We start from the raw sequence: 19541 nt of genomic DNA, 5'->3' as shown, positions 1-19541 counted from the left end.
TAGATGAATTGTGAGGTCAAAAACTCAAAATATAGAATGACTAAATTAGGCCAACAATGTCATGCCTGACCAGTCCTACTTTTTGCAGTGTTCCATTTCAAGCATTGTTGATAAGTACTCTACAACATGTGATTTGAAGTTGAAAGAGTACACATGGTTTCCTCTCTAGTAGACGTAACTAGAGAACCTTAAATATTCATATTCCCTGCAAAGAAGTGGGGTTACTGTACCTACCATAAAGAGGAAGAAGGAAAAGAATACAAAACAGGAACGAGTATAAAATAATTATGTCCCACATTGGAAAGAATGAGCGAAGGAATGAGATTGAGTGGTTATAAATAAGAAGTGAGTGTGAATGGAATAGGTACATACCTGGACGGAGTCTTTGGGTGATCAAGAAGGCCCATGACTTAGACTGATGACTTCCATTGCACATAAAGGAAGGGATTTGGTCTAAGGTCTACCCATGTTGGTAGTACCTACGTCGTAATTTGTGGCAGTGAGGGTGTCTTGCGTTCGCGCGGACCCCTCTCATTTCAGTTCAATTCTTTTACTTTTTTCCTCTTTTATGGAATTAATTAATTACTAGTATTTTTTTGGCTTATTGTTATTAATAATTAAACAGTTAAATTAGTATTTTTAAATTATTAGGTTGGATGAGTTTTTATCAAAGGAAGAATGTATTATCTGCAAGAAATTGAGTTTGATTTTTGGGTGATATAATTTTTTTGTCATATTTTATAAAAGAAAAAAATTTAGGTTGAATGTTATGATCGATTTAGGGTTAGCGGCACAACTTGTTGTCCGTCTACCTTTTGTTTCAAATGAGAGGAGTTTTAAAATAAGAAGGTGAGAGGGTTAAATCTCAACCCTTAGATCTAATCAAGTGCTTAAATTATTTTATAGCCGCACGCACACACACGATTATGTTTAGCTATCGCGTCTTCTCTATGTGTCATTCAAAGACGACTTTTACACTTTCGGGGCCAAAGCATTTCTCTATTTGATTGTAAAACCAAAAGAGGCACATGAATTGGTGGGTGTGGGTATGAAAACGCAGATCATTGTCACTTTGAAAATGAGACAGAAAGTGGTGATAAGAGAGGTAGTGTTGAAAAAAAAAAAGATAATGATCTTATTTCTTGACACTTTTCATTAGATAATGCTCCTTTTCGATTTGATGTAGTTATATATAAACAAATGAAGAGTAGTATCAACAATCCATTGTCGTCCAGCGGTTAGGATATCTGGCTTTCACCCAGGAGACCCGGGTTCGATTCCCGGCAATGGAACATTTTTACCAATTTTTTCTATATTTGTTTACTACAACATTGTTGAAAAAAATTGTGGGTCAGTGAGTTTTCTTTTCCAAAGTTTTTCCTTTCACCTTTTTTTAATAGAGAGACATGTATTTTATTAGTGATGTGTATTTTTAACATCTTCATAAAATTTGAACTTGTGTATAATATACTAGACAAATTCGTAATAAAATAAATAAAAATACCCTTTGCAAAAAAATATTACTGGTTAATTAATTGGAAGATGGTCCTTCTTAATAGGTTAGTTAAAAGAGAAATATGTATTGGAACAAAAAAAAAGATTTTTTTTACGCATAAAAAAAAGTATTTGGAAATATGTATTAGAAAAAAAAATTATTTTCCTAATTCTTCTCTTTTTGTTGCACACTTGGTAGTAATCCGAGTTATGTTTAGCGTCGTATTTGGAAATCTCGTCATTTACTAATGAAAAGTTGTAGGTGGAAGATGAGAAATAGTACCAATATCAAAGTGATGAGTGAACCTTGGCTTAGAGGATGGTTTGTGGGTGTTGTCGCCCGCAAGTGCAAGGTGTGTATAATGTTACCGTCGGTGATCTTATGCATACCAATATTAAAAGATGTGGCAGGAAAAAATTGAAGCTATTCAAAAGATGGGACAAGGTTAAACATTTACTTTGGAGAATATGTAGAGGGTGTATTCCAACACGAATCCGCTTAAATGAAATGTGTGTAAACTGCCCCATTTGTGTGTCCTCTATGTGAAATGTGTAACAAAGACGATTGGCACTGTTTTTTTGACTGTCATGACAGCAAACTTGCATGGCGAACAGCTGGTTCGATCGTATTATATCTGCATATCTGCAGCGCTGCAACGCAGTACAGTAAGAGGTTCTGAATTTCTGTTATTGTGAGGACAAATACGTTGCTGGACAGCTTGCTATGTTGGTATGGATGTTGTGGAACAATCGAAATAATTATGTGTGGCATAATGAGAATGAGCCGGGTCAGAATTCACAAGCTAAAGCATACAGTTTATGGAACGAATGGGCTGCTATACACAGAGGTTCCGCACCAGCAACATTCAGTCCGAACAACAGCATGTAACACAATGGTGTAAACCAGATTTTGGGTGGCTCAAATGTAATGTTGACGCTGGTTTTCATGTGGAACAAGGCAATAAGAGTGCGGAATGGTGCGTGGGAGATTATATGGGACAATCCGTGATGGCCGGGACTCATTGGATTTAAGGGAGATGCTCAATTATTGAAGGTGAATCAAATGTCATGCTTATGGCTATGAAGGAGTTGGAACAAAAAGGTTTCACCAATGTTATCTTTGAAACTGATTCAAAAAGCGTAGTGGATGCAATTCATCGTGTTCAATTGAATGCCTCCGAATTTAGTTCTATAATTTGTAAGATTAAACATGTTATGTCTATGAATTCTAGCTTTGAAGTTAAGTTTACTAAGCGACAAGTGAACATGGTTGATCATAGATTTAATTGTAGTACTTGTGGTATGTAGCATAGACTTCAACAACAATTCCATTGTCGTCCAGCGGTTAGGATATCTGGCTTTCACCCAGGAGACCCGGGTTCGATTCCCGGCAATGGAACTTTTTTGCCATTACAAGTTTGTATTTTTATTGTTCAGACAAGTCACCCATTAAATAGTAAAAATATATGCCAATCATAATGAATATGCTCTAATTTTACATTGACATCCAATAGAAATGAAGCATTTTGCCATGTCATATAATATAATTGTAGTGGAGTAATTTGGCGAAATAAACGGTTGCTATTAAATGATAGAATAAAATTATTTTAAATGTCTCCACTAATTCTTTTATGATAGCAAAACTATTAAGATTAAGAAGATAAACATGTAGCAGAAAAGTAACTAGCAAAGCACACAAAACAAAACAAGCTAATTTTCTACTGCAATGCTAGAATCTTGTGAATGTGAGGGCCTCCATTTTCTATCAAATAAATTTCTTTCAACCACTTGTGCACCCTTCAATTCCTTATCCTGAATACTTAGTTTCTGATCTATTAGCTCCATCAACTCTTGCAAGCCAACTCCTGTGATGGCAGACGTTTTCACATGTGGACCAGACGGTAGCATCGCGCTGACATTTTCCACACCATTGTCTATATTAGAGGACTCGTTCTGTTGGTCAGCCACAGGTGAAGGCAAACAAAAATCGCCTTCGGTAGCCATAGTATCTTCCTCGTACAACCAATCATCAGAATAGTCTTCTTTTTCTTCCATGACCTCAGAGTCGCACAGTGACTGCTCAGAGGAATTTTCGGTTTCCGTTAATGTATCGGTATTTACATCCTCCTCGTTAGCCTCTTCATCTTCATCCAGATATTCATCAGCATCCGTGCACTCTTCTTCATAATCAATCTGAACATTTCAGAGATTGAGGGATATAACCAGTCAATTTTTTTTATTTTTTTTATTTATTTTTTTTTTTTTGCATTTTGGTAAGGGGAGATGATGAATTGCTTTACCTTATTCCAAACTTCAATCATATTCTGAAGCTTCTCTTGTGACACGCCTATTTGTTGAAGAACTTGTAACACCGTTGTACGATGCTCTTCAAGATTGGGAGCAGTAGAATCAACCACATGCTTTAAAAAAGATAGGGATTAATGAATTTTTAAATTGGTGTAAGAATTAGAATGAGAGGAGACGCAAAATCATACCACAAGCAGGTCTGCTTCGACCACTTCTTCTAAAGTTGCATGAAATGCTTCCACCAACTTCAAAAAATAAAAAGAGAAAAAGGATAATCATGTCATTTTTGAAGAATAAAAGACAGTCAACAAACAAAGATGCTGACATGGCAATTTGCTCATGACTTTGTCATTACCTGTACAGGCAGCTCGGATATAAATCCTACCGTGTCACTAAAAAGCACTTTCCTCCTATAAATAAAATTAGAACATTGAAGTTTAGATATGTATACCGAATGTTATCAACCAATGTACGAAAAAGATATTAGAATTTTGAGTTGCTGGTCACATTACCCAGAAGGAAGAACGGCACTCCTTAATCTAGGATCAACCGTAGCAAAGAGTCTGCAAAATACATGTAACACCGCAAAAAGTTGACATTATTATAATTATATAGTAAATATATTAGTATTTGACAATGTAAATGCAGACAATACAAGTTAAGGTGGTTTTACCGACAATCGCTATACAGATCGCTGTCTGTTAGATTGCTAACTAATGTAGATTTTCCCTAATAAAAACGAAAGAAATGCATACATCAGTGATGCTGTCTAATTACAATAAATAGCAAACACATATATACTGAGATGACTTACAGCATTTGTATACCCAACAACAGCAACGGTGGCTAAGCGTTGTTCAGATGGACCCCCATGCCTCTTCCGTCCAGCACGTTGCACGGCACGGGTACGGCGAACCTCAGCGATTTGTGTTAGTAGATAATTTCTCCTTTCTAAGACTCTATAAGAGAGTTTCACAATTCAGTGACCAAGTTAATCCAAGGTGGTCATAAAAAATACAGTAATTGCACATTAACAGACGGTTCATACATCATAGACAGGACAAAATATTCAGCAAAACTACATTTTAAATGCCAAGAACAGGTTAATCTCAAACAAGGCTGCATTCATGGAAGTCTGAAACACCACAAAATGTGTAACAATACATGCTTCTGTTAATTGCATCTAATGAAAATCAGTCAGGACCAGTGTTTCGTAGGATCAAACCTTAATTCAGAGTAAATTTAGGTTTCTAAGACTAAAACATACAATTTTACTTAACATTCCCGCCTTCCAAATACTAGGGTTGCCACAAAAACGATTACAGCAAATATTTGCAATGATTTGATACAGGGAGAAACTAAAAAACCAGCTTTGAAAATAACACAAATTTATGAGGAAACCATAAGATATGCCAAGAAAAAGAAGGAATAAATTGCTTGAGGATAAATGTAATATCTTGAAAAATTTTGTATGACAGTTATACCTTCTTCGTTGAAGCTGAAGTTCAGTTTCTCCAGCACCACTCATAAAACCTTGGCCTCCACCTCCACTTCCTCTCCTGATATTGACAAGTATTAAGGTAAGACACTGCTATTCTAATCACAATTTACTAATTACAGTACTATAGATTAGGCGAGCATGCATAGATTCAAAGAATTACACATTCTTCCAGAAAATATGTGCATAAAGAGAAAGAGCGGGTGAAGAAAAGTGATTTAATTATATTCAATTTTCAACCACATTTGTATGTCATAATAACAATGTGAACTGAAAACTAAACAAGTATGTTTGGTAATCCAAACAATATGTCCAAGCAAAAAATTAATAGATTTTACCATCAGAGTTCAAATTGCATAGTTGCAATTTAACCCATTCAACAATTAACATTAGAAAATATTTATCATCTTTCTATATAAGTAAGATAATTACACTTGAATGGATGGTAAACGGGCAACAAGTTGCACCGCTAACCATTAGAAAAAACAAAACAATAATAATTTCTTCCAATTCAGAAATAGAACCAAACAGCAGAAAAAGAGTGGAAAGAGAAAAAAAAATCTAACCCTCGGGCACTGACAACTTCGGCTTCTCCAGAAGCACCAAATGTATAGCGACCATCAGGGCCTAAAACACGAACAAGTCTTGACTTCTTGTACGACAGAGCTGCTAGTTCAGCCTACACACTCAGATGTCATATCACTCTTAGTTACATAGCAACACAAGATTCAATTCAAGATACAATACTGTTAACTATTCAATTCAATTCAAGATACAATACTGTTAACTATCAAATAGCTGAACGAAACCACAAAACACACCTGCAGTTTAGCTTCCTTGGTGAATGCATGGGCATTGAAAATCTCAATTATAAGACCAATACGGTCGACCACTGGTTTCTTCCAAGCCCTCTAAGAATAACAAGACATTGTTGTCAAAATTACACAATTTTTCATTCCTAAATAAAAAATCGAGGAAACAGTCATTTTGGTCTGTAAAATGTGTGTGAAGCAATGACATCACTGCAGTCAGATGTATCGAAATTACAAAAAATTCCCCAAGTGTGTCTTTTATTAGTAACAAAATGTTCAAGGACCAAAATGTTTGTTTGTTAATGTTAATAACAATAAAAATGATACGAGCATAACGTACCTCCATGTTTCGTAGCTGAATACCAGACAGTATGGCATTAACAAAAACAGCATCCACTTCACCCTGTCTCACACACACACACAAAAAAAAAATCAAAATCTAAATTAGGTCATGTTTGGACAAACATGCTAAAAATTGTTTTCATATTGTTAACCATAGGATAGCCAAAACAAGCGAAAGGAAAAGATACTAGGGTTTCATCAATGGTGAATAACATAACATGTCAAAATAACGGTTACAAGAGAATATATAGAAAACTTTTAAAGGACTAGACTACTAACTTAGAAATATAAAGGCCTATTTTAATTCCAATATATTACTATCTAACACCTCCCCTAAAACTCACAATGCATTAACGGGAAGCATCAAGAGTTTGTCAAACAAAAATTTAAAAACATACTCGAGAATATCTAATATTCTAACACATATGTCATAATGTAAGTCATAATCTGTTTTCATAAGCTGTCATGGAAGACTCTTAGAGTTGAAAGTTGGACTTAACTCAACCCTACAAAACTGACTTGTAAAGTGAGGATTGCCCCCACTTATAAACATATATTCAGACTATCTCTCAACTTATGTGGGACTCTTAACAAAGACTTGTTAAAATAAGCTACAAACAACTAATCAACATCGCATAAGTCATTTTTATAACTACTTCCAAACAGTCTCACAAATACTCTAAACAACCAATCATATGAAAAAGCAACAAAATCATTTTTTTCCTGTTGTTCTTACCTTTGATTCTTCAGCATTTAGATGACACTTAATAGTATCAACAGTTCCAGGTCCAAAATAAGTATCTAAAAAAACAGGAAAAAAAAACATCAAATATAGAAAATTTCAAAAATGGGGTTTAGAAAAATAGAGAATTTGAGTTAGAACAAGAACCTGCACGAGGTTTATGGCCTTTAAGGGAAGGATTCTGAACAAGAACATGAGGAGGTAAAGGTTTATCAAAGAAATCAGTGTGAAAATAACCATCACGTTGATCTTCAAGAGAATTCGCAAGACACAATGCTTCGTTGAGTTTAGCTTGTAAGAGCTTTTCGGAACGGAGACGGGGTTGGACCACCAGAAGCTTTGGTCCGGGATCGGAGGTGGCGGTGGAGTAAAGAGAAGGAGAAGGTTGAAAACGCCATTTTGAAGAAGATTCGAGTTTTGTTGCAGACAACAAGTTTCTCAACATTGTTTGTTTCTCTCTTCTGTGCTTCTGAATTTCTTCGGCTTCTGCTTTTATATGATCCACGCCGCACTCCGGATGAAATTACGGAGGTACCCTTTCATAATACTTAATCCATACCTAAATACCTATAAGTCATTTTGACATTTTGTTTTTCACCACCAATTTAATCTGATTCGAAAGTCGGTTCTGACATTAAGTGGTTTCAGTCATCTTCCGATCACAGTTACGGGGATTGAATCGTGATTCTCCCTGCGAAGTTCGGCATCAATTACAGCTGAATTAACTAACGATTAGTTATAGGTTGTTTTGACCATTAAAAAAATGTAACTAATGTTGCTTGAAAGAAAATATTATGAGTTACTTTATAAAATTATTCTTTATTAATGGCATGAGAAAGAATAAATTGAAAAATTGAAAGAAGATAGAGTAATAAATAATTAAAGATATAATTGAAAAAATAGCATGAAAAGCTTTAGTACATTTTTTTCCTCGAAGCTTATAATTTCATACGGAGGGGAGTGTCAAGTGTCAAGTTTTATTTTTGGAAAGTAGAGTAGTAATTCAGAGGTTGAACGCGAGATAACTGAAATTTGACCAAGATTTGATCCATTCAAAAATTGAATTCAGATTCTTCTGAACAATTTGTTGGTTGATTGGTGAAATTTATTAATCACTTAAGTCAAATTTCTTAGTTTTCATAAGATTAATCTTGTCATAGTAAAACTTGTGATTAACACCGTAACACAAAATATAGTATGTATAAATTAAAGAACAACAAGTATGAAAGGGGAGTATAATGAATTCATATTTGATGGTATGATGAGTTTGAACATTTGATTTGAGATCGAACGGTTAATATTTTAAATTAAAATTTTATAGAGGATGAAATGAATAGTCCAATTGATTGAACTAATTGATTACTAATCGTCTAAATTGCCCCGCAAACAAAACTAAATTTCTCTCCAACACTCTTCCACTTTTCCAATAATGCAACCTCCACTTCCAACCATTTTGCAACTTCAAAAACCAGACCTTTGAGAAAATTGAGCACTCAAATTTAGTTAATATTCAAATTAAGTACATGTTATTCATATTTATGTGTAACCTTGACATTTATAGAACTTATTTCACACTACCATACATTTATCATATGCATTAAAAAATAAACATTAAATATGATTATAAATTTCCACTTGTCACTATAATGAACTAGATCACTACTAGAAAGCATTTAGAGAGATTAGAAGAAAATTGAAAGTCATCTAAAAATTCACCCATTAAATAAAACAAAAATTGCAAAAAATAAAAAAATAAAAAAATTGAACTTAATTGTTTTCTATTTAGTGATAAATTGAACTTAATTGTTTCGCCTATAAATCTCATAACTGAAATTCAAATCAAACGGTATTTGCTTCTTCTTCTTCGGCATCTTCATTTCTCAATTCTCACCGCTACATAACCAAACCCCAGAACATTCAATCTAAGGTTTTCTTTTTTGTTACTCATTGCAAGTTCTTGTTTAATTTATCATTTAATCTGAAAAAAATAATTTTGTAATTTGTGTTGAGTTTTTTCAGTATCCAATCTTTGCTCTATTATGGCTAAATTTGTTGCTCCTGGTCGCTTGATGATTAAAGATGATAACTTGGATCTTCAAAACCCTAAAAGTAAGTTTTGTTATTAATTATCTTTTTGCTCATCAATAATATCGTTATCCTAATGATTTCACTAGAAATGAAAAAAAAAAAAAAAAAGGATTTTGTAACATTGTCAAAAAATCAACTGGTTCAGAAAAAAGAGAAAACTATTGGGTTTCGAATTTAGATTGATTTTGTAAGGACGAGTTAGACTTAATATAAAAACCTAAGATATTATTGCAATTAGTTATTGAGTAGGAAGGGGTTAATTTTAGAGAGTGTGAGAGAGATAGGTTTTTTTTGGAAGGAGGAGCATTTGGGGTTGTATAATGTAAAGTCGGTATATTGGATTTTACAGAGGGTCGGACGTTGTTGGAGAAGGAGAGGAGTTTAATCAAAATATTTGGCATAGTTTCCTTCTATTGAAGGTGACTGACTGTGTTTGTCAAGAAGTTGGTTTAAAATCGAATTCCAACAAAAGACATTCTAGTTAAGCGGAGGATCATTGGCGAGGATTGATAATTATGTTCTGCTGCAGATTGCCGCTCAATTGAATTGGTGAGTCACTTGATTTTTGAGGACTAGTAGTTGTATTATTGGAAAAGACTAGTAGTTGTCACTTATGTAATTTTATAGGGTTAGTGCTGGGTGGAAGAGTGTTGGGGAAATAGTTAGCTCACTTTGTTTGCTTGTATCTGGGCAATTTGGAAGATTAGTAATCAAATGATTTTTCAAGGAATTTTTTTTTTCAAGATAAAACTGTTTGGATCGAAGACATACTAGAACGTGAAAAAAATCCTTTCTTGGAATTGGCTGGGTTAAATTACCCCATTTCTAAATGGTTCTCAAACCCTCCTGCATGTTTAGGTTTAAGGAGATAAGCCTGCGATATGTTTAAAATAGTGGAGATAAGCCTACAAATTTATAACACAACCCCCACTATTTTCATCTTGGAATTCACCTGGAAGGCTGGAAATGCTCCACATATTGTAAAATTATCTGTTAAAAGGATTAGAAGAGTATGATATATGTTGTTTTTTGATTTGCGGGAAGTCTTGCTTGTTGGTGCTGCAGCGTGGTTCGGAGTGCTGCAGTTTTTAGTGAATTAGGGTCTGTTTGAGTAAATTGTTTGCCGGCTGTTTTTCGGAGTTTGAGGTTTTGGCTTAATATGTTTGAGTAAAATTCTGTTATTTGGAGATTTTAGCAGCCTTTGTTTTTCGTGTGGCATCTGTTTTTATGCTGTGCTTTTTAGTTTTAGTTTCTCCTGGTTTTGTTGGGCGTCAACAGTTTTGAACTGTTATTGTAACCTGGTTTATTGCTGCTGCCTGCACTCCCTTGTGCTTGATAGCGGCTTGTTAATACATTTACTTTAAAAAAAAAGAAGGTATCCGAGCCTATCTAAGATTCATTAGGCCACCTGCTATCGGACCACTCGGGTTGTGCTCTAGATATCTAGTCCTGGGGGCAAAGGGTGTGTTAAGAGTTCCCTATTTGATGAAATATAACCTAAAAATGAGTTGATAAAGAGTTGCGAACAAGCTGGTTTTGTAGGGGTAAATTGGCCAAATCCAAATTTAAGATAAATTGTGAAATTTCTTAAATAAAATAACTTTTTATAACCAATCGTATAAAAAAACTCCTTTTGATATTCCTTTCTCCGCAAGTACTTTATAAATTTATACAAAACTAACTGTATTTAATGTACTCATCTTATTAATCTGGTTGTGTTCTATTCTCCTTTTTCTTTGCTTGGGATTTAGATGCTGTATCGAATGTCAAGTCAAAGATTTCTAAGACAAATGGAAAGAAAGGCGGTTCAGGGATGGGAGGTCGAAAGGCACTAAACGATATCACAAACAAAAAATCAATTCAACCTGAAGCCTCATCTAGGAAAAAGAATTTACCTAAGGAAGAGATTAATATAAAGGAGGAAATGTTCTCACACAATCATACAAAGTGCATTGAGTCCCAGAAAGCTGCAATGGTTAATTTCAATCTTGAGGCTGTTCTTCCTCCAGATGGTAAAACTATCTAGCTATTTCTTCAGTATTTGGTGCATTATTATATGCTGTAATGTGTTCTTCAGAAGTTATATGCTTCTTACTTTATGTTGATAAATCTCCTAACCGCATTTTATCCGTGCAGATGGCATACCTATTCTAGAGCAGATAAAGGTATTGTACTCGTGAATCGTGATACTATTACAAACAAGTCATTGAATGAGATTTCATGGTTTTGCCACGTAAATAACGGAAAAATGCTGGATTTTCATTTTTAGTCAATTGTTTACATTAACATCCAATGAAAACTCGTGATTTTACCACGTAAATCCATTTTGTAACTGCTATTGAAAAATAATCGCAAAATGCTGGATTTTCATTGGTATTTAGTGTAAAACTTGTTTGCAGTTGCACTACCGGGCATGTCCATTATTCTCTTATTGCATGCTATTTCATTTTTCCATACAATAAAAATAACTGCATTTGTTGCTAAATTTCGGTTGAAGCTTTTAATTATCCACTAGATTTAAGATGAAGTAACACCATTATTTGATCCATCATTTGATCTTCTGTTTTCTCCTTATTTTTCTTTCTTATGGTTTTAGGTTCCCGGTTCCCCTCGATGCTACCCAGAACCAGTGGAACGGCCAATGTCCGATTTTTCTGTCTGGTTGGACAATCCAAAGCAGTGGAACTCTCCTCCTCCTTCTCCATTATCACATGATTCTCCACCATCGTCACCCTTAGCATGGCAATTTAAAGACGTGGAGTTTGTCCCGAAAGAAGAAATTGATGTGTAACATCTAGTTTCTAATACTACTGCTGCATGAACCATTTATGTGAATAAATTTCAGGCTGTTTTAACAATGTACATATGTAGTGGATTGCCAATGTTATTCGATAAGTTTTTGCACCCCTTCGGAGATGTATCTATAACAAAATATGACGGCAATACATGTTTTGAAAACGTAGGAATTTCTTTCTTTACTGAATATATGTAAATATCTTGCACAAATATTAGGAGTTCATCCGCGGTGAAGTATGCTAACATATCTCAGATATTGAACGCAGGTATACCAATAGAATTTGTATTTGATCAACACAGTTGCATCATATGAAAAATTGATGGAGTCAACAAAAAAGCACATAAAAGTTTTTTAAAAACATGAAAGCACACAACATAATTGTTTGTTTTCTCCTTTAAGATGCAGCAAATTCACAGTATCATTCATATAAGTTTCCTTTTACATATATATCATCAGCGATAATATATGTAGTATTTTACGAGACATAGCTTCTGCGATACGACCTGTAGCCAGTCCAGCAACAACTCCAACAATGGTTAGCAAGTTAACGACACCACCTACAATGGAGGAATAGAAACTATGTTAGAACTTAGAAGGGAATAAAATTCGCGAGGAAACATAAATAATTGATGATGGGAACCTTTTGTCTGATCATCAATCGACGCCTTAAGTGACAATACCTGCCTCCAGTCGGGTGCAATCTCCAGAAGAAAAAATGGAATGATATCATCATCTCTTGGAAATAATTGTTGGATTTAGAGAGAGTATTAAAAAAACATCCAAAATTTATTGACAGTGAATCTGTCATTTTTTTCTTCTACAAAATTTCAAATAAACAGTAAACCAAAGACTCTAGTATACGGAAAACAAGAGAAAAAAGTGTTTTTAAAAATACATTCTCAACAATAGCTTAGATAAATAAAAAAAAATAAAAAATACCATGTATATCTATTCCTTTTTCTTTATATTTTTTTATATAAAGAGCATGATAAAATATATTAAAGATGAAATCTTATTAATATTAACACAGTCTAAAAACGCTTAAAAAAGAACTGGGAGAATATTATTTCTCTTTCTTTTGGTTGATTGGAGTGTTAACGGCTATAGATATGCATACCCGGGGGCGGAGCCCCGACTTATAAAAGCCAAAAATGGATTTGTATTTCTCGGGGTTTTCCCTAAGCGAATTACTCCACTGTTGATCCTGGTTGGTCTTGTCATCTATCTCGAGTTCGTACCATACCAGGCGTAGTGCTTGATCATAAATTGGACCTTGTGGCTGCCGAGGGTCTTCCAATTTATGAGCAACGAAGTGGACTATTTCGACTAGAATACGCTTCCGCTCCCCTTCTAGCTGAAGGAGGGCTATGTAAGGTTACTCTCATCTCAAGGGATGCAAGTGAACCCTCTGGATTTCAAGGGTGCACTTAGTATGAACCATTTCAATACTTCTAAGTTCCAACCTATAATTCACTTTTTTCCACATTGAAACCTCTCACTTTCATTCTGTGACAAAACTTGCTATTGTGAAATTTTATTTTGTGTGCAAGTGGTGTCATAATATAATATAATATTATTATTATTTATATCAAATCTTAGAATTAAAATTAAAAGTCTCTTAAAAGGTATAGCCGTATAGAACATAGGTCATGTTAGTAGCATGCTAAAAACAATTATCCTCTAGGCTATAGCAAACAAGTGATAAATATCTTAGGAAATACTAATATACTAATACACACAACTTTAGGTATAGATTTCATAATTTATTTGTTATGCTTGTTTTAAATTTTAAGTAATATACTATCGGTGCTTATATTCTCAACAAAATATAAAGAGAAATGTATTTAAAATCCATGATAATGAATTGATTATTCAACCCATTGTCTCCTACATTATATTGAGAATCATTAATATTTTACTGTCATTCATAACTGAATTGTGTGTTCGACAACATTGATAATGAGTTGATTATTCAACAATTGTATAATATGAAACTGTGTAAAAGACAATTGTAAATGTCAAAAACTTATTTAAGAATGTCTTAAGAAAATCATTCTTTTAAGGTGATGAAAACTTCTTAAACACGTACAAATAAAGTATTATCAAGAAAACAACAAAAACAAAGAAAGGTTATTATCAATATTATCAAGCCTCCTTTTCTTTTTCTCCGTTGTTTTACGAATCTTTTAAGTTAATTGAGTAGTCTGAAAGATTATTGTACTGTAGTGGTACGTCTGATTCGTCAAGGACATTGTGTCTGATGACTTATCATTATCTAGATATGATATGATTATAATGGATTTTAAGGTCAGTGCATTTTTTTTCTATGATGCAAGATTGGTATTGATTTATTATTTTCATTTAAAGGGTGTTAAAATAAGTGCTTCTATACATCGTTCTTTATGGAAGATATTTGAAGAAAAACTGAACGAAAATAAGAAAAAAGTAAATAAAGGATTAAAATATGTCCAACTCATTATTCTTATGTTACTGTTTTTTATACTATATACTTAAAAAATACAGAATTTGCCCGAACAAAATTACGTGTCAACATCATTGCAAAAAAAAATTACGTGTCAACACATTTACTAATATTAATAGTCAATCATATCTTATTGTACGAATTTAAAAATGAGTGACGAATATATGCATTTAATTACAAAAAGAGTTTAATTGCTGTACACCGTCAGTGTAACATTTTTTTACACATGCATCCAATAACACGTTGCCACATCATTTAATGAATGTGACACATCATGTGTTTTTAATTACCATACATGATGTGTCGGTATATTATTGGATGCATGTGCAAAATAACTTTACACCGACGGTGCATATAAATTAAATTCTTACAAAAACGATAAGAGAAAAGGAAACATATGAGATGTTTTTTTTAGGAAAGAAAATCGTCCACATTTTATAATGGTATAAATAGATAATGTAGGATTTTATTTTATTTGAGCAATTCTTAATGCTATGTACACAACACAAACGAATTAATCAAATTCGTCTCTCTTTCTCCACAAACGCATTTGAGTAAATACTAAATACTCCCTTAAATTGTAGAATCATATCAACTTACTCAACATCATCAATATTTCAAAATAATCCCTAAAATCATAAAACATTAATCAAATTCGTCTCTCTTTCTGAAGTTGTTATCAAATGTATCTTACATAATTCATGTACTTTTAATTGCATTTGAAATTATAAGCTTAATGTCATTATAGTACATATAAATACCAATAGAGAGACACATTTTATTACACATTTCACAATTTGAGAGATCATTTTAAAATATTATTAATCCAAGGGATTAGGTTGATGTAATTCTACAATAATTTCCTACATGCTTTATATTGGCTAATGTACTTTGAGGTGCTACGAAAGGTCCCCTTCGTTTAATTATCCAATTTATTCCTTTTTTTTTTGTTGTCGATTCTTGTAAGCTACAAGGAAGCCCCTAAAGGAAGTGCCTAAATCTTGGTATCATAATTTTTCTCCAGGTGAAAAGTTTCCTTCAAAACTATGATTTTGAAAAATTAGGAATTTCTTTCTCTGCTAATTGAACAATATTATTCCTTTTGTATGCAAACATATATCAAAGATTCAATGCAAGTATTCGCATTTGGTCAAAAAAGGATTGCATCGTAAGAAAGATGGAGACAACAACAACAAAGAAGACAAATACAGAATTTTTTAAAACATGAAACACACAACATATCTCTTATCTAGTCTAGCTAGTACTTGGATATTATCTCCACCACTTTGTACACATCATTGTTTGTTCCCTCCTTTAAAAGCAGTAAGATGCAGCAAATTCACAGTATCATACTGTTTGTTCTTACATGTCATCTGCGATCATATGCTTAATAGAAAGGATTCTATCACCTTTTACGAGAAACGGCTGCCGCAATCCCACCTGCAATCAGTCCAACAGCAGTTGCAGCAGCAGTTGCAGCAATGCCTATCCCAATGAGACCATCTACAATGGAGGAATAGAAACAATGTTAGTGTTATTTAGAGCCCAACTCAAGTCCCTTCCTATTGGTCTCAACATGATAAGAGAGAAAATGCTTTAGGAAACATCAATAATCGAAGAGAACCTTTTTTTATTCGCTCCTCAGTCGCCTCCTTAAGTGTCAATGCCTGCCTCCAGTCGGGTGCAATCTGCAGAAGAAGAAATGTAACAATGTGATATTAAATGATACTGTGTCTGTGTTGTACTGGTGTTAATGAATAGGTTTGGATTGGAATGAAAAATTTGATCATGTACTTCCTCCTCACTTGGAATTAATTGTTGAATTTTGAAAGAGTATAAAAAATATCCAAAATTTATGGATCTCTGTCATTTTTCCTCTATAAATTTCAAATAAACAGTGAGCAAAAGACTCTAGTATATGAAAAAGAAAAGAGGATAAAAGTGATGCACATGATTCTTGTGGTAAGCTACCATATTTCAGAGAGTTCAAACCAGTGTCGAACACTAATGGAAATGTTCAAGGTTATTCATTAAATTTTGATTAGTAGAGATACCAAGTGAGAAGAGTCCTAACTCCTAGTAATAAACAACAAAATTTACAAAATCTTATCTTATTCCTACAAACTGTTAAAGTAATATGTACAGTGTTAAAGTAATATGTACAGAAAATGCATTTACAGAAGTCGAATACCTTTTCAAAATATGATGTTTTTGAAGATACAGGCAGGATAGAGACGTCAACTAGTTACACACTAAAATTTAAGGTTCACAAATCTGTGCTAGGGACACCTTATACAACTTGGGGTCGTTTATTAGAGAAGACATTATGAAAGTTTTTGGAAGTGCATTTTAAAAATAAATTGAATAATTTTGGAAATTCTGAAGAATAAAATTTCAAAACATTTAGATTTTTCTTTTCTTTCTAGTTAGCTATCATTTTCAAACCAACACAATTAAAAAGGAAAATCCATAACCAAATGTCATCCATCCACCGACATATAAAGTAAAAATTGAAAATATTGTTAGAAAGTAAACACACCCAGTTTCCCAGTCATAGATTTAGGGAACATTATGTAAAACAATGGAAGAAAACACAAAGATGTGATTTTTTCTACCAAAAAAAAATAAAAAAATTGATGAAATCATTAAACTACTATAGTTAAAAAGGGGATGAAGTGTAGGACTAGGATGTTAAAAACTTAAGAGGGGTGGAAGGTTCAGTTTTGATATTTCTCTAGATAACCAAGTAACAGTGAGACCAAAGGGAGAAAACCATACCTCTAGGCATGTCTCAACAAGATCCCTACTCCTTGAATAGTCACCACTTCTATAATATCCAACAGCCAGAAGATAAAGCTTCTCCCTTTGCCGCAGCGGCTCAGCTGCATTAGGTATTGATGCTGCCATACACATGTAATTTTATTATCAACATAATTGCACATAGATAACAACAGTATTACCCTGCTGAATACATATACACTTGCATGTTAAGTAAAAGAGTGAGATACAGAAGTTGTGGTTTACTTTGAAGCATTGCTATTCCACGCTGCACATCTTCTGGACGCTTTGAGTGGACAAGAGCCCATGATAAACGCAAGAGAGATTCTTGCAGAGCCTCATCAGAGGAGGGTAGTTTTTCTGCCTCAGCAACCTCTCTTTCACATCCCTAGAGATATACACATATCAAATTAAAAAGCAGCAAAACAAAAGGTAAGGGATAGAATCACGCCCCTGTTTGGATAAACATCTTAATGAAGTGCTTATCATACAAGTACTTATGTATTAATTAAGCTATTTCTATAACAAAAGACAAACCCGTTTGGATTGGCTTATTTTTAAGCTTATGCAAAACAACTTATGCATATAAATAAGCTTTTATGTTAATTCATAAGTTCTCACTAACGAAAATTGTATCTTCGTAAACTGTTTTTTCACAAACTACTTTGACAAGCTTATAATAATACATAAAAGCTTATTTATTTGCATAAGTTAAAAAAATAAGCCAATCCAAACGGACTCAAAATAGTCAAACTATTTTCATATAAGTTATAAGCTATGAAGCAAGGATAATGATATGGACACTGACACCGATAATAATTTGAAAAAATGACATAATTCAAACAGTCTCGCAAGTGTTTTGTGTCGGTGTGTTTGTGCTTCTTCATTTTATAAGTTGTTTTCATAAGCCATCCTGAAGTGATTTATTTATAAGCTCTCTCTCTCACTCACAGTCTCGCAAGTGCTTATGCCAGTATCTAAACTCAAATAAGTCAATCGAAATAGACTCCTAGTCTAAATAAACTTGACAAGAAACATACATGAAATTGTCATAACAAAAGTTTTTCAAACAATAGCCTCTTGTATAAATTGAAATTAACTTATGTTTATGCATCTCAATATCATCATCCATCATAATAATAAGTTCTCACCTTTAGATTCTCTTCATTTTAAATTCTCTATAAACAAAAAATTATAAACTAACTTGAATTATGAAGCTTCCATAAGCTAGAAACTAATCCAAATTGGACCTAAATTCTCAGTTTTCTGCAAGTCGATGTAATGTAACTACTATTATAGGTTCAAAATTGAGCTTGTTTATGCACATATAAGGAACAAAATCTGAAAGAAATTAGGTTTGAATGATGCAAAAACGGTTAGAAATTGAATTGAAGTGAGGAATGAACAGAAACCGTAAGATTGAAAGAGAGAGTAGTGAATACGTACAGCGACGATATCGGGATCGCAGGAGGGAAGAAGGTCGTTGCCGGAGAAAAATTGATTGACCTTGTCAACGATCATTCCTAACTTCGCTTCAAGTTTCGCCATTGAAATTTGTTTGATTGAATTTCAGAGCACACCACAGAACGCTTTGTTCGCTCTCTTTCGTTTAAGTTTTGTTGTCACACCGACTTGGACTCTCTCACACGCAGTCTCTTACTCGTTAAGGTAATGCTAATAATACGGATTAATTAATTAATTAATTAAAACTATTCAATTTTTAATTTACAAAAACTACTAATAAAATTAACCTAAATTTTGTTCTTGAATAAACCACTTCTCAATATAATAATTACTGGTTTTTAATCAAACTTTTGAGGAAAAGGTTTGTTTAATTCAAAATTTCATCGATCAATTATTAGTTGATCCAATTATTAGTTGATCCAATGATAATTGACATTGAATTTGGTAGAGATTATTAGTTGGTTCAGTGTTGATTGACACTGAATTTATTAGGGAAGATCAAACTAGATTAGGCAGTTCGGGTGGAAAAAAATTCATCAAGAGGTAATAAAAAATTATTTTACCCAAAGTTTTAACTATCTTAAATGATTCGTTCAAATCTTTATTTGTTTTGACAAGTAGCCTAATGGTAAAAACTAACATTTAAATGTGGAGAAAGGTGGAATCTGAAGTTCGAACCCCAATCACTCCAATATTCCTGTTAACTGTTATTTGAGCTACACCTATGAGACAATGCT

The 19541-nt window shown here is 33.4% G+C and overlaps 3 protein-coding genes and 3 non-coding genes across 7 annotated transcripts; 4 read left to right on the top strand and 2 right to left on the bottom strand.

The window, feature by feature from the left end:
* The first annotated feature begins 364 nt into the window (after positions 1 to 364).
* Positions 365 to 531, top strand: LOC123882569. The gene has a single exon (XR_006799893.1). It is a non-coding gene; the product is annotated as a U1 spliceosomal RNA (small nuclear RNA).
* Positions 532 to 1220: 689 nt separating this feature from the next.
* On the top strand, positions 1221 to 1292 carry TRNAE-UUC. The gene has a single exon. It is a non-coding gene; the product is annotated as a tRNA-Glu (tRNA).
* Positions 1293 to 2821: 1529 nt separating this feature from the next.
* Positions 2822 to 2893, top strand: TRNAE-UUC. Its single transcript has one exon. It is a non-coding gene; the product is annotated as a tRNA-Glu (tRNA).
* A 162-nt stretch (positions 2894 to 3055) lies between these two features.
* Positions 3056 to 7674, bottom strand: LOC123921851 (GTP-binding protein At3g49725, chloroplastic). The gene is made up of 13 exons (XM_045974549.1): positions 7343 to 7674; positions 7190 to 7254; positions 6452 to 6514; positions 6121 to 6210; positions 5866 to 5978; positions 5286 to 5360; positions 4616 to 4760; positions 4475 to 4530; positions 4314 to 4364; positions 4157 to 4211; positions 3990 to 4046; positions 3795 to 3914; positions 3056 to 3687 (listed from the first exon to the last, which is right to left on the bottom strand). Exons 1-13 carry the CDS (start codon positions 7638 to 7640, stop codon positions 3205 to 3207), a joined length of 1671 nt encoding a protein of 556 aa, XP_045830505.1. The 5' UTR covers positions 7641 to 7674; the 3' UTR covers positions 3056 to 3204.
* Positions 7675 to 8964: 1290 nt separating this feature from the next.
* Positions 8965 to 12289, top strand: LOC123921852 (protein PATRONUS 2). Of its 2 annotated transcripts, XM_045974550.1 has the most exons (5): positions 8968 to 9122; positions 9215 to 9304; positions 11035 to 11295; positions 11420 to 11448; positions 11880 to 12289. In XM_045974550.1, the coding sequence occupies exons 2-5, from the start codon at positions 9235 to 9237 to the stop codon at positions 12072 to 12074; spliced, it is 555 nt and encodes a 184-aa protein (XP_045830506.1). In that variant the 5' UTR covers positions 8968 to 9122; positions 9215 to 9234; the 3' UTR covers positions 12075 to 12289. The 2 variants fall into 2 exon arrangements, with proteins under 2 accessions (XP_045830507.1, XP_045830506.1); XM_045974551.1 differs by lacking the exon at positions 11420 to 11448 and having other exon boundaries at positions 8965 to 9122.
* Positions 12290 to 15707: 3418 nt separating this feature from the next.
* LOC123924159 (mitochondrial fission 1 protein A-like) lies at positions 15708 to 19001 on the bottom strand. Its single transcript, XM_045976944.1, has 5 exons — positions 18787 to 19001; positions 17587 to 17728; positions 17341 to 17462; positions 16187 to 16250; positions 15708 to 16065 (listed from the first exon to the last, which is right to left on the bottom strand). Exons 1-5 carry the CDS (start codon positions 18886 to 18888, stop codon positions 15968 to 15970), a joined length of 528 nt encoding a protein of 175 aa, XP_045832900.1. The 5' UTR covers positions 18889 to 19001; the 3' UTR covers positions 15708 to 15967.
* Between the last annotated feature and the right edge of the window lie 540 nt (positions 19002 to 19541).

Source organism: Trifolium pratense, linkage group LG4 (genome assembly GCF_020283565.1).
Source record: "Trifolium pratense cultivar HEN17-A07 linkage group LG4, ARS_RC_1.1, whole genome shotgun sequence".
NCBI lineage: Eukaryota > Viridiplantae > Streptophyta > Magnoliopsida > Fabales > Fabaceae > Trifolium > Trifolium pratense.
The sequence above is the reverse complement of the archived record's forward strand: the minus strand, read 5'-3'. Positions and strand labels throughout refer to the sequence as shown.